Source organism: Stenella coeruleoalba, assembly GCF_951394435.1.
Source record: "Stenella coeruleoalba genome assembly, chromosome: 6".
Classification (NCBI taxonomy): Eukaryota; Metazoa; Chordata; class Mammalia; order Artiodactyla; family Delphinidae; genus Stenella; species Stenella coeruleoalba.
The window spans coordinates 93,206,521-93,222,076 of record NC_137151.1 but is presented as its reverse complement, the minus strand read 5'-3'; the positions used below and the strand labels follow the sequence as shown (position 1 = coordinate 93,222,076).

The window sequence follows — 15,556 nt, the reverse complement described above, 5'->3', positions numbered from 1 at the left end:
GACATCAGAGTTACAAAATCCTGCAAATTCTACAAATCCCACAACATCACATGTTCACCTGAAAAATCTGTATTCCTTGTATACCTCTAATTTCTTATCTTTGCTGATTACTTTTTAGTTTTGTTTCTCTCCATGGAGATCACTCTTCAGGGAAAGTAACTTACCTGTATTTCAGTTTCTATAGCTATAAAAGTGATATGACTTACCACCATCTCCTTTTTAAAAAAATAAAAAACAACCAAACTACATATGCGGAAAAGAAAGCAAACTTCCATCTGTGGGTGTTGACTGTCCTATAGCACAAGGGTCCCAATGAAGGAAGTAACATTCTTCTCCATTTACTTCATTTTACATGCTCATTAAAAAAAAACTGAGAAACGTAGAAAGCAGGATAAAATAAAACAAATTTGAAAATAAAACAAGGCAAAATCTCTCTTTGCTTCATACCCAACATAGAGCCAACCACTCTGAACACTGTCGCCTTTCCCTCCAATTCTGGGTGACGTGGGGATCTATGCAGAAGCCAACATGGTGACTGAACCTGAAGAACTCAGGAACAGAAACTAGAGGAGACTGATGTGGCACAGAAAGTCATAGAAATGCCGGCCCGCTTCCAACCCAAGGCAGCCAGGCTCAGCCTCCACTGCTCTGGCCTCCTGGGGTCTCCTGAATTCCTTAGCTCTCCCGTGAAGAGGGGAGGGGAGAGAATGCGGACTTCCTGGTTTGGGCCGAAAGGCTCTCGTCAGCCAGCATCTCCAGGCTCACTTGCTACCCCTCCTCTTTAGGACCTGACCTAGCCAGTGGCTTCCCAAATGGAGGCAACAAAGAAAACAGTAAACTGTATGTACTTACTTTGTTTTTCTTTTGGCTGCGCCACGCGGCATGGGGGATCTTAGTTCCCTGACCAGGGATCGAACCTGTGCCCCCTGCATTGGGAGTGCGGAGTCTTAATCACTGGACCACCAGGGAAGTCCCATGTACTTACTTTTTATTCTAAAAAGTAGACTTTCCTAATCTTTCATATACAGATTAACCACAGCACACATATATGATTTATAAATAAATATTCTGGTTTGAGAGGGATGTGCTCAAAATTTATTGATTGATGGAGTGAGACCCAGGGAACGCACTCCTCCTAGAGCACGCTGAGGTCTCTCTTAATTCTGGTTCCTTGTGTTGTTTCTTCTGCATGGAATCCTTTCTCCTGTCTCAGGCTGACAAATTCCTAGTCTCCCTTCAAAGACCAGCTCAAATGTCACCTCTGCGGTGGACCCTTCCCTAACCAGCCAGCCAGTGTTGATTTCCCCTCCTCCACTCCCAGCTCCATTGCAGTATTTCCTATCGTGCATTACACACTTGTTTCTGTCTTCACCCACTAGCCCCTGGGCTCTATTGGGTGGATGAATGGAGAGAGGGGAAAGGAAGGTAGAGAGAAGGCGTGGCAAGACGGGAAACGGGAAAGAGGGCTGATGTGGTGACAACTGTGGCCATTCAGAATCAGGGGTCCCTTTGCCTTACTTCTCTCTTCACCAGGCAGTAAACAGTAAAAAGCTGTGAAGAAATACCCATATCTTACAGCTGGCATCTACTGCATAACTAAACAGAAAGGTGGAACAGATTAACTTCCTCCCAGTGTCTTGGTAGAGAGGGAAAGACATTTACTAAATGCTTATCTGGAAGAGAAGAGAACCAGCCTAGATTGAACTTCTATCATGGGCCAGGCAAGAGATTTTCTAGAATAATCTGAGACGTGCATATCTTGTCCATGAATCTTCACAAAAGCCCTAGAAAGTGACAGCAGTACACCTGTTTTGTAGCTGAGTAGAAGTTAAGAAGCTCAACCATATTCAGAGCTGGAACACGTGGAGATGAGATTTAAACCCTATTCTGTCTAAATCCACACCCCACGCCTCCTAATTATGTTGTCAATAAACCTTGGAAAATGTCACTTTTGTTCGAATATGGCCTACTAAGAATCAACGGTCATGGTCACTGGAAGGATTATGTAACATACATATATGGAATTGGCTATTCTATTCTATTGGCTTCGGGTGCAGTTTTTTGTATGATTTGTTGCTGTCCTAGCCGACAAATGGTCCAAAATTTCTTCTTGGTCTCACTCTAAGAGACTACAGAATCTCACTCTGTCCTAGTCTAATAGATAGAGATAAGCTCCAAGATCCATTCTGAAACTGTGATCTAGGATATTCCACTTTTCAAATTATAATGTGTTTATATTTCTACTAATACATAGGAACAAATTTGTCTTATTTTCTCAGTGAAAATGGATTATACTGTAAATTCAAAACACACACACAAATGATACATACTTTCCTTCTGGGATTGTGTAGCTAGAACAATTTGGTTAATTCTTTTTATATTTCTGTTCTATGATGAAAACTAACAATTCCTATTCAGGAGCATGTCACAAAGCTGGTTTGACGGGTCGCCTTCATTTGCTGAAAAGATTCAGAAATCTTTTCCGATTTCAAGCTGAAATCAGAATCAGCTTCTTATCCTCCAGCTCTTCTTGTGGGTTTATTACTCTGCAAGAAGGCTACAGTGAAGGAAAGCTGTCTCCCAACGCTAAGTGTACCACTGGCATGACGTATAGAGGTAATCACACATGGAGCTCAGAAAAGCTATTAATACAAGGCACAATTTATGCTAGTTTCCTGGGGACTACACCAAACTGAAAAGGCCAGTTCTGTACTTTCTGTATTTATCAGCCTGCTCTTCCTTCATGTTGACTGATTCACTAGGTCCTTGCAGTGGCCCTGGGGAAACATCTAATACAGAGAAAAACTTCGGGGAGGAAAGAGAATAGGAAAAGAGAAGCTTTCACCTCCAAAGAGCGAGCTACCCCTATTTAGAATGACACACAGTCACAAACAAGGCAAGATTTGAAAGGCCCTGTACCATGGGGACTTGCCATAGACCCAAAGTCACAGGGACCTTGAGTTCCTCCCTGGCATACGGTATTTACCCTTTTCATGATTTCAGAATGGCTCCTGGAGCTGATTTCTGTTTATTGGACTGGTACAGAGTAAGGAAAAAGAGCCATTTGGGGCAGTTTGTCGGCTAGGACAGGGACAAAAATCCATACATATGGCTCTCCTGAGGCATAAATATATTTACTGGCCTCTTCTATTATTGTCTCTTGATATCCTTTGCAGGTGTATGTTCAGCTCAGTAATGTGTGTTTTTTAATATGCTGGCATAATCTCCAACATTGGGTGTTGGGAGAAGGAATGGGTTTGTTTAATTTCTACTATACAGTACAAGTCACTAGCAGGTGGGCACTTAGAAAAACCATCTGTTGAGAAGAAAAGAGATTAGTCAGAAAGTTTTGTCTGCAATAGGTTTTGATCAATGGGAAGTATGTATTCCTTTCCAGAGCAGAAGGACGTAGAGACCTTGTATTAAATTTCTTTTAAAAACCATAAAAAAGTGTAATGTTAAACTCTTGATTCTGCTTGCGTCTCGTGTATAGGCTAAGGTGCTGGCAGAATCTAGCAATCATTTAACACGTTGTTGTTACTGTAATAGGGAACCGAAGTTCTGGTGAAGTTATCACATGACAATACTAAGTGGCTGCAAAGGTTCCTAACGTCAGCTCTCCTACTGGTGGTAACATCCCTTGCTGAATGGCACAGAGAAGAGCATCGCTTTATTACTGGCCAACACACTGCTCCAGACACTCGATGCTCGTGGGCATGCTCAGAATGCTTACTGTTTCAGCCATGCTGTTTTACAAAGGAGGCTCAACTCATCACTCATGCTTACACCCACACCCTACACGTGACTGAGCTCAAAAACCCCGTTTGCTTGTTTTCACAGCACCTATTCTGTGACACAGATCTGATTCTAGGACCTGTTTCACCTAATGCATATTTTCCCGGTACTTACCTATCAGAGTAGACAGACTGTCATAATTTCAATATTCTCCTAATTATGAGAGGGTAATTCAATGGTCAACAAGCATTTGCCCAACCACTACTGCACCATAAGATTGCAAAAAGACCTTCTGTTGGGAATTCCCTGGCGGTCCAATGGTTAGGACTCCACACTTCCACTGCAGGGGGCCCGGGTTCTATCTCTGGTCGGGGAACTAAGATCCTGCAAGTGGCACAGTACAGCCGAAACAAAAACAAACAAAAACCTTCTGTTGTCATTCAATTTAAATAGCACAAGGGCAGGTGCACCTGAAGATGTCACTGGTATCAGAGTAGGTGGATATATACCATGTGTAGCCAGGAACACCAAGTAATATTGCTGCTTGACTAAAGCCCGAGGAAAATAATAACCCCCCAAAGAGACACTTAATGGAACAATTCCCTACTGTATTTATCTTCACATGCCTCGGATCTTCATCCTAATCCCAGTCTCCACTGTGATATTTGGTTTTATTGCAAAGCGAGAAAAAAAGACTCAGGCAGAGACAGAATGATGAATAGAAGTGATGGCCTATCACTAGCCACAGCCTTCAGTTCTTAATTTTTCCATCTTCTCCTAAGGACTGACTTGAATTCCATAATGAAAAATAGACAAAGCAGCAAAGACCTCAATTTTCTACACTCCAGTGTAATTGTTTTTGCTTGTCTTAAGGAAACAAAAATGTAATTTGACCTTTAAAATGTGTAGCTAGAAGGTTTATGTTTCAGGAAGTATGGGAAAAATATCTCGCGACTGCACTGTGAAAAGGGAAGACACTATGGCTGTGTTCTGGGGTATGCACCTGATCTGGGCAGGTAAAGGAAATCTCCCCCCTCGGGTCTGCAGTGGTGGGTAGGAGGGCGGCTGGGGGAGGGGCAGAGAGGCACTCAGGTGTGTTGCAAAGGGAGGACTCTCCATCCTTCGCTCACGAGCTACAGCAGACCACGCAGAAGGGCTGTGCAGTCTTCCTCTCCCTTTCCTCTCATCCAGGCTTTCTCAGCCTTACCGATACCTTGGACCAGATCGTTCTTTGTTGGGGTGGGTGGTGGAGCGGGGGATGCTGTCCCGTGCATACAAGGATAAGGAGCGCCATCCTGGCCTCTGCCTACTATATGCCAGTAGTACTACCTCTCCACAGCTGTGATAGCCCAAAATATGTCCAGACGTGCCAACTGTCTCCCGGGGGGCAAATTCATCTGGTTGCAAACACTGCTCTAGCCCCAGACATATCACCTCCTCTGCAGGATTCTCAGTCCATGGTTTTCAACCGCAGATGCACAAGAGAATCGCCTGGGGTTCTTTAAAAACAAAAGAACCCCCTCTTTCTGGGTTCACTTATGCTCAGTGAAATCAGCATCTGTCTGGGTGGTACCGAGGCAAAGGATGACCACAGAGCTCTGAGAGTGTGTAATTACAGTGCAGACACATACACTTTGGTATGGAGAGAAGTACATATTAATTTACAGACATCATCTTTCAGTCAATGTTCAGTTACTCATAAAGAGAACAAACAAAAAACCCAAAGAGCACAGAAAAACCAGGCTTTTAGCATTGTATGGAAAGCCAGGTATTAAAAAAAAAAGCAGCTAAAAGTTTAGGGCATTTTGGGGGGAGGGAGGAAACAACCAACAAAGAAAGAATCCTGCTATGTGATAAATCTGCAAAAGTGAAGAAAAATGCTCTTATTTGGACTCAAACTGAAGTAGTTCGAAGGCTGCATGCTCCTAGAATTTGATATTATTTGGGTACCCGAGGAGCAGTAAAGTGGGAATATGGGACAGACTGCTGCTTGCCTTGCTCTGAAATGCAAGAACCCCACTGGCAATTTCTTCTCTGGGAGGCCTTCTCGAGTTGATATTCCAGAAAAAGACACAATATTTAAAATGTCACAGCAATGATATCTGGTGGTCTGTGTGTGATTCTGCTTGGATACCAACAGGGCTTTAGTAGCAGATAAAGAGCCCTCCTCTGGAGTGGGATTTGAGGGATGCAGAAGAAGATATACTTATCTCAAAATTGCTATTTCTTCAGCCTGCATTTCTCACTTTTAGAGTAATTCTTTTGGCTGGTGGAGAGTCTCAACAGACTGTCAACTTTGGTTAACATGCAAATCTGTCACTTTGGGACGGCTGACACATGGTCATCAAAAGGATGAGGTTACCAGTTACACGAAAATGAGTTTCAGTCGTTAAAAGGAAGGAAAGGAAAAGGATACAGGGAGTCCGCTACAAGGTCCTATGGAGTAGTGAGTGGGGTCATGGTGAGGAGCCCCTAGCCTGTAGGGGGCAGTAGGAGGCTCACCTGCCTTTGCTGGAAGGGAGGAAACTCCAAGATGGAGGGTGAGTCGGCAGAGAAAGGGGAGGTGGGGGAGGGCTTCGGGTCGGGGAGCTGGGAGACTCCTGACCCACTTCCAATTTCCTGGCACTGCTTCAAGAGAAAATAAACACCGACCGGGTCCGGGAAGACTTCTGGCCCCTTTTTTACAGAAGGCATGCTTTGACCGATGTCCCTTTCCTTTTTGAAAGCAAAGCAGCCTAAAAATATTATCCCCTCCAGCCCCCATTACCCCAGCACACACCGTAACCCTCTGGCTTGTTACCATCTTCTGTTTTCTTTAGGAGTGCTTTTAATTAGATGTTAAATTGACAATAGCACCTAACAATTTTTACAGCTCTATTCTGGAATCCTTTCTCCGCCAGCATATGGAAAAACTATCAAGTATTACTCTCCTTCCTCAATGTTTTTTGAATTTAATGTTTTATTGCTCATTTAAAGCCGTCAACATCAACTTGGCCATGCACACACACAGATTTGTGGTGAGAAGCTAGACTAGTTTGCACACAAAGCAATTAAACCTGGCAGCTATGATTCGAAAGGATGAATATTTTCCAGTTGTGGTAGGGGCCAATCATATAGGAAAGAAACCAGCTGTTTCATGTTAGTTCCTGATGTTGACTTTTCACATAGACGCTCATGTTGCAAAATTTATTTTCTGTGAAGACATACTGTGAGGGCATTGTGTCATCTTTGTTCCCCTCTTAAATCCCCAGTTCTTTCTGGAAAAATGAGAAGGAGTCATGTAATGGTCATTTGGCCCTGTGTAACTGTGTCTTGGTTAAGTGCCAACTCTGATATTATAATTTAGCTACTTAATGGTTTTCTTCAGTAACATATTGAGCAAAATATTCTTCACAGCCAGATTGGGAAGGACAAGAATTTCCTTCATTTCACTCAGATATCCGCTCACTCAGTACTGAGCATATGCAAACAAGGGCTTTCTCCCAACCTCACACAATCATCATTCCCGTGAATTCCAGTGGGATCTGGGGGGAATTTAGTCACGCAGGATTCACCTCCTGAAGTTGGTGCTTTGGTAGCAAAGTGAATGTGGAGAATTTTTTTACCAAGGGTGTCTATATTTCTAAACTACACGCACTGCCTATTGAGTGCTTAGGTGAGAGAATGGGGTGGCCCCGAGGAAAGGGGGCAGAACCTGCAGGGGGATGTATGCCACCTCCCTGTCGCCTGTGCACCAGATGAGTCAACATCTGCCTCAGAACAGCACTCTTTCTGGAAATCTCCAGAGGACTCCACATCCTCCAAATCTGGATATACTTTACGATGTTACCCCGAGGTTTCCATTCTATTAAATGAATAGGGCTGTATTCAAAATTCTCTCTAGTGCCTAGAGTTTGTGATTTCACCACCACTAGGAAAGCTTCATTTTTTAAGCATTTAAGCTGCCTCCTTCGATTCCGTGACCCCTATTTCTCAAGAGCAGCACAATCCCTAAAATCCATCCTTTGCTCCTCAGAAAATCAGAGAGAGGCTTCATTCAAGCACATCACGCTGTTGCCTGGACTGCAGGCTTAATTGGAACAGAGGCAAAGTTTTTCCCTCTGGCATAAATGCATGTAAATGGTTGATAAAAAATAGTTTTATTTTTAAGTTAGCATTTATGTAATTATTTTGGGATCATTTTAATGAAGGGTTAGGTCAGAAAACAAGTGGTGGTGTTTTCTCATTTTGCAGCAATAGAAAATAGTTGATCTAAATTTTTTCTTCTTCAGTTTGGAGGAAAAGTTCCATTCTGTCAGGTAGGTGACTTTTAAACAGCCGTATTGCTTGGCAGGGCTCAGTCAGAAGTGATCCTTCCCATCAGTTTAAAACACAAAACGAATTACAAGCAGAGACAAGATACACAACTTCCCCGGGTGCTGACCTTCCTGGCCTCACACTTCCAGCTCTTGAGGAGTAAAGCACTCAAAGAATCTGTTCTAAATGTCAAGATGTCTCGTGAGCCATGTGATGTTCATTTTACTAAGGAAATAAAATACAATAAAAAATAAAAGTCTTCAGAGCAGCTGGAGGAGAGAGGTAATTTGAGGTCATTGCTACACTTTGTCAATTAGTGCGTGAGTCACTCAGTTGGAAGGTATCATACAGAGGCCTCAGAGGAAGAGTTTATTCTAAAACGCCACACAAAAGGACAAGACAGAGTGGTCTTCTGCGAGCAGCTCACTAATGCCTCCAGACAGAGGCTGGCAAACTACGACCCCCACGAGCCAGAGACGGCCCACGGCCTCTCCGCGTGGCCTCTGGCTGCTTCCACGCCACCACAGCAGGCCTGAGTAGGTGCACTCAGCCCTCACCACCCGTAAAGCTCAAGATTTTCACTAGCTGGCCCTTTCCAGGTGAAGTGGGCTGACTCTGGCTCTCGAGAACAGGCCTGGATGTCGAGTGTGCTTTTATAGATTAGGGTAGCATAAGGATAAATTGTAAAAGTCATATAACTGTAAAATTTGAAAACCAATGATGATGATGATGATAATAACACCTTTTATCTGTATAGCATCTTTACCTTCTCCGAGTACTTTCAAACGTATTCTCGGAGTTTGCTTTGAACAATTAGTGAGGTTATAATCTGATCAAACAGAGAAGTGTTCCACGAAGGTTGAGATGGTGTGATGGGGTGGAGGGTAAATGATTCCTCACTGAATAACTGAAGGACAGGCTTTCTTTCAAGTCCCTGGTGTCTATGCACTCTTGGAATCTCACATTATATGTAGCAGATGGTTTAAAGTTCAAGAATTTTAGATTAGGTTAGCGCTCAGCGTAATCCTTAGTTTTATGCAACTCTACAATTAGCAAAAAAGCACATCAGTGTCAAGGAAAGGACTTAGAATGGGAAGAATATGTGGAAGATGTGATCAAATTCTAGAATCACAGGACGCCAATATAGGGAACATGTTATGTGAGCCTGGGCATTGTGGAACATGTTATGTGAGCCTGGGCATTGTGGACACATGTGTTTTCTTTGTTCTATATTTTCTTCTTTAACACCATGTTTCCTCCCGGGAACCATGGCTCTTCAAGTCTCAGTTCATGGAGTTCAAGTGGGGCTCCCCCCACCACTAACTCTGTGGTAGGCACATGACTCCGGCCTGGCTAGTGGGAAAACTCTGTCCCTCTAGCCACAGGGACCGGTTTATTGACAGATACCTGACCCAACCCAGCCAATGGGAATTAGGCCTTTTGGACTTTTTGTTGGAACTACTGGAAACGAAGGCCTCTCTCAGATCACAGGGGCTAAAGATTATGTAAGCTTGGAGCTGCCAGCGTGTCATCTTGGCTGCTACATGGAGACAGTACCTAAGAATGAAGCCAAGAATAAGCAGAACCAGGAGATTGTGGGAGACACTGAAAGAGGAAAGGAGGCAGAGACAGAAAAATTGAATCCTGATAACATATTGGGCTTAGAACCAAATTTGCCTAAAGGAATCTCCTGGAATTTTCATGTACATCAGTCAATAAGTCCTCTTTTCTCATTAACTAGTGTGATTTCAGTTTCTGTCACTTGAAAGTGAAAGCGTCCTGATGGATACACTGGTAACATTTTTCTGCTGATAATAACTTAACCTTTTTACTAAGAGGTATTTCATTCTAGTTGTGGACATGAGCAAAAGCAGAGGGCTGAAAGAAATGTCTTCCATCAAAATCTGTTGCAGAGCAGGACAGGGCAGGACCCAAACCACACTGGTGTACCGTTTCTTAATTCCAGTCTTAAAGATACCCAAGAATGGGGTTCTATCACTAAGCTTACGTAAGACGTTTCTCAGTTTTGTTAAAGGAGTTTTTCTTATTTTATGATGATATCAGGCTGGAAAGTATTTTCTTGTGAGTAGCATTCATGATGTTAACCTTCCAAAGATTTGTCAAAAATATCATTTTTGATGTTTTGTTCTTTGTTGAGGTTGTGTTCTACATCATTCACATACTTTTGGGCCAGCTTCAAACTCCAATGAATTATGTCTATCAGGTTTCTCTTTATTCCAACATTTGCTCTTCTTTTTTATTCCCAAGATATAGGCATCTGTCTGCAGGGCTTAAGAAAATCTGCTGAAGTGTTGTTCTGTGATGTTTATGGATTAAATAAACATTTTCCATCTGATGTCTTTACCTATAGGAATAGCTGAAGTGCCATACATTTATAGTTTCTAAGTCAAATTACTCACCAGTTGTGTAACTCAGCAAAGGCAGCTTTGATCTTCTTCACTGAACTATCCACTTCCTCCTTGATCATGACGCGATATCTAGTTAGAGACACGGTGCAGCGTTGCAAATCCTTCACCGATTTCTCAATATTTGGGCCTAAAATTAATGTCGAGAGAAAGCATGTTAAAGTGAGCACTTTCTTTTTTTATTTTGGAGCTAAACAGCAACAACAAAAGCAACTAACTCACCCCCTTCCAATAAAAAGAGAGAGATTTGTCTTTTGTTTTTCAATGGAAAAAAAAAGTTCCTTTAAGAGGATGTTTACAACCCAGACTGGGTGGTTGTGTGGCCCCTGGGACAGCTGGGATCTCACCAGTGGGCTCTCTGGATGGGCCATTTGGGGCACGTGTGTCTCCTCTGCCCTTTGGAAAGAGGCTCTGATCATTATGTTCTATTGCAAACTGTAGTTTCTTAGAATCTGATACATCTAAAGACCATTTGTGCTGCTGGCTCTCTCGATAGACACCACTCTGCGTAGTTTAAAGCCAGCAGGGCTTTTGGAAGAGGAAAATGACAGAGAGGTTGGGAGAGGTACAAATGGGCTAGAGAGAGGACAGAGCATCGCTGCCAGGTACACTGGCTCTGGCCCCATCAGTCCTGAGCCAGGCCTGTAATTATAGCAGCAGCACTTAAAGCAGCTCTGTGGGTGCCAATCTTGCCTGATTTCCTGAAACTGTCACTAGGGTTTACAGACAGTGCAGAGCAAACAGGCAAATTGTACTTATCCCGACAAGGGCATGTTTCTTAGAAGAAAGAAATCTCTCTCAAGAAAAGTGAGAAGGTATAATCAAACCCAAGCCAAGGAAATCAGATGCAACTGAGGCTGAATGAGAAGAGTATTATTTAATCTTCTGGCAATCAGAAAGGAAGTGATTTAGCCCCTTTCATTTTTAATACCAGTTATGTGTAAAGTATATCAAAGCTCAAAAAGTGATAAAAATATAATGTGTCAAATATAAAACTCTCTTTCAGTGTATATCGTCTGCAAGTCCTAACACAGAACTGAATTTACATGAGGAAGGTCATATCAGAAGAAGACACAGCAGCCTCTAAACTCATCTTCATTCAGTGCAAGTTCAGCACTTACAAGCTCACATATTGGGGAAACATTCAGCCTTCACATCGCTAAAAGAGCTCCTGCATCAACATTTGCTTTATAGGATGTAAGGGGAGAAAGTGTTTGTGGTGCAAATTTATCCATGCCTGCAAAGAGAAGAACGGCCACAGAGGGGCAGAAAAAGGCGATATAATTCCACTTAAACATTCCAGACCTTTAATTAACAATGAAGGAATCACATCTGGCTTTCAACCTATGTGGCTCACAGAAAGAAATGCAATTTCATGTGTATCTCTCTTCACTAAGCAGCATCTTTTGGAAAGTTCTGTCATTCGGGTACTCCTCTGTGTGTACAAAATATGTTGAATCATTTGTGCAAAAGAAATCACTTTACCTCTTTTCTTTGCCAACTCATCTGGCTTTATTTCAAGATGAGCTGCAGGGGCATTGGACTTAACAGGAGAAGTTTTTGCCTTAGGCTTGCTTGGGTTACAAGGCTGCTCAGCTGACCAGTGTAGGCCATCTGACCCCTCTGGTGTTCCATGTATAGGTTTGGGGTTCCCATCTAAGGATAGTTTCTGTTGCAGTGGTCTGTTGCCTTCTGTAAGAAAACACCAAATAATGACTGTGAAGTGATAAACTAAAAACACTGATGATAAAGTGACGGGGGATGCCGCGATTTTTGTTTTTGTTTACATGTTGGCAATAGTGCCTTTCACTGCAAACAGTCAAGAAACTGTTTTAATAGATGCCCCGGGAGATGAAAGGGTATACTGGAAAGAACCTTGTACTTGGAGTTACAAGACCTGGGTGGGTGTTTTGGCTCCAGTAATTACTTGCAGAGTGACCCCAGGTGAGCCACTTATCTCTGAGCCTTAGTTTCCTCACCCATAACCACCCAGGAAGGCCATTAGGAGCCTTACATGAGGTGAACAGTTTGTTTTCCCCCATTCAGTAAAGGCTTAGGCGTCTTTAAGTATGATTTCGTATTGAGGTTATAAAGACATAGCCCTCCCACCTCCAAGTGCTCCATCAATGTCTTGTGGTATTTTATTCAGAATTAATGAAGGCAGAAGAGTGACTGGAGATAGGGCAAGAATGTAGTGACAACAGGTTCTATGATCATTTCATCTAATTTATAGAAGGATTAAATCAGGAAACATCATCACAGTAACTCAACTATATTTAAAATCTAGGGAGTCAGATTCTCTCTGGAGCTTTAACAGATGTGGCAGTAAATTAAGCAGTGCATTGCTTTCAGCGTCTTTTAAAGGTAGGTCCCTATTTAGTTATTGCTGGAGTGAATTAAATGGCACCTTAGTGGCCTGAAAAGGAAATGTATCACCATTAACATCTTACTCACAACCAGAGAGCGCTTTGGGTGTGAGAAAAGGGGAAGCCGGCATGTTTTGCGGTCAGGTTCTTAGAGAAAGCTGGGTGTAGTGGTAAGAGAGCAGGTTCGGCACATTCTGATCTTCCCGATGTCTGGATGACCCTGTAGGAATGACTGCACTTCTCTGGCCAACTGCAGCTTATACCCAAACAGAGCACAACATCATCTCTGTGACACCCAGCCCCCTTTCAAATAGTCACGCTGCCTCACTTCTCTCTACTCCGTGGTGCCTTGTAAAAACTTAGTGCATTATACTCCAACACAAGGTTTCCATGTCTGTCCCTTCCTTGCAGAGGCTATGACGCACTTGAAGGCAGATGCTAAAATCATATTCCTTTTTGAAGCTCCAGTACTTGTGTCTAGGTCAATGGCTATCTGTAGAATTGTGACTGAATTAAAGTACTCTTAAAATGATTTCATAGGAAAAAAACAAGAAACAAAAAATACCTTTCCTGACACTGTCACAAACATTACAGAGACTACACTTGGAAAGTACAAAAGAATACGATCTGGTCCTCGTCAATTTGATTTTAGACACTTGCCCATTTTTGATGGGTAAATTTGACTTTAGTTGAATCCATCATTTACTACCTATATATTAAAAAGGCACAGGATACGTTTTTATGGGCTGAATACCGAGTGCCCTTTAAAAGTTACTTAAAGGGAAATTACAGCATCCAATGAAATGTTCAGCCCAGGTGGTGAACAAAGTAAATAAGTACTGAAAACATCATTTCCTCCAGTAATAAAACAGATTTAAATGGTAGTATACAATTTTATCTTTAGTTATAATAAAGTTTGGAACCTCCCTGTAGAGCAGTAGTTGTCAAACTTTAGTGTGCATGAGTTTTTCCCCTAGTACTTACTGCAAATGCAAATTCCCCAGCACCACCTCCAGAGATTTCGATTCAGAAGTAGATCCAGGATTCAACTTCCTAGGTATTTCTGTTGGGGTGGAGATGGGTGGTACCTAGGTAGTACCACCCACCAGAAGAAACTCTACTGTGAAAGATGAAAAACTAATTTTTTTGGGGGGGGAGGGGCTGTGCCCCATGGCATGTGGGATCTTAGTTCCCTGACCAGGGGTTGAAGCCGCGCCCCCCTGCAGTGGAAGTGTGCAGTCTTAACCACTGGACCATCAGGGAAGTCTCGAAAAACTAATTTTTTGATGAATCTATAAATGTTTTGTTAAAAGTAATTAAGTATAGGCTGGTTCCACCTCACTCCTTCTCTAAATCATAGCTGAGATTCAGGCCTGATGAAATTTTATAAATTGAGAATCTAAAATACAGCTCATTGTACATAGTATAGTAAATTACTGTTATTCTTGAAAATAAGGGGATTTCTATTATAGCCTAGTGGAAATAAAGACCTTAGAACAGAGGAAAATATTACTCTGTTGAATGCAAAAGCATTTTAAAGGAGGACAAGCATGCAAATGAGCTTGGGCTCATTAACCTAGAGCTGAAAATTTTTGTTTGTGTATCACAGAACTGATATGTGGGCTATTGGCTCATCATCCAACCAAAAACTATTTATTGGGAAATTTGAGTAGCAGTATCTTTTTAGGTCCTGAAAAGCTGTCTCATTAGTGAGGTCATTGAATGCTGGAAAGATCTGAATTCTCAAAGACTACTTGGATATATTTGCACACTGGCTGTACAGATCTGTCTCCAAATAAGTAAAACTCTAGGACTCTTTCAGATGAAAACTGGTAGAGAGTTATAGAACCATAATAGAAGTAGGTTCATCTTGACCACAAATCCAGATATTTCTAGCAACAGAATAACAAGAGTTCTTTCCTGGATACAGTGATTTTCCTCTAACATTATGGGCTAGAAGTACCATCAGTTTTCTTCCTTTCTGGAATCCACTTGTAAACTCCAATAGACTATAGTTGACTTGGAGTTGTTTCATATCACTGTCCATTAAGGTAGCCATTAGCCACATGTGGCTATTGAACACTCGAAATATGGCTCGTCTGAATCAAGTTGGCTGTAAGTGTAAATTACACACTGAAATTTGAGGACTCAATACAAGAAAAGAAGAGTTAAAAATATTCCTTTGGGGCTTCCCTGCTGGCGCAGTGGTTGAGAATCTGCCTGCTAATGCAGTGGACACGGGTTCGAGCCCTGGTCTGGGAGGATCCCACATGCCACGGAGCAACTAGGCCCGTGAGCCGCAATTACTGAGCCTGCGCATCTGGAGCCTGTGCTCTGCAACAAGAGAGGCCGCGATAGTGAGAGGCCCGCGCACCGCGATGAAGAGTGGCCCCCGCTTGCCACAACTAGAGAAAGCCCTCACACAGAAACGAAAACCCAACACAGCAAAAATAAATAAATTAATTAATAAACTCCTACCCCCAACATCTTCTTTAAAAAATATATATATATATGTATATATATATATATATTCCTTTGATAATTAAAAAAATATTGATCACATGTCAAAATGATTTTGGGTATGTTGTTAGATAAGATATATTACTCAATTTGATTCACCAGCTTCTTTTTACTTTTTTAATGTGTCTACTAGAAAATTTTAAATTACATATATAGCTCACATTACATTTCTATTGAAAAGCACTAATATACACCAAAAGAAGCACAAGATTG

At 42.2% G+C, this 15,556-nt stretch overlaps 1 protein-coding gene across 4 annotated transcripts in view; it reads right to left on the bottom strand.

Annotated features, from left to right (window-relative positions):
• Window positions 1-15,556, bottom strand: part of SPATS2L (spermatogenesis associated serine rich 2 like) — a 169,436-nt gene that overhangs the window by 24,810 nt on the left and 129,070 nt on the right. For 3 of the 4 annotated variants that reach the window (XM_079925204.1, XM_079925203.1, XM_079925206.1), the window contains 2 exons: window positions 11,943-12,149; window positions 10,452-10,587 (listed from right to left, as the gene is read on the bottom strand). In XM_079925204.1, the coding sequence (XP_079781330.1) occupies window positions 10,452-10,587; window positions 11,943-12,149 (343 nt within the window). The remainder of the gene's footprint in view (window positions 1-10,451; window positions 10,588-11,942; window positions 12,150-15,556) is intronic. The other variant, XM_079925205.1, reaches the window with a different exon arrangement.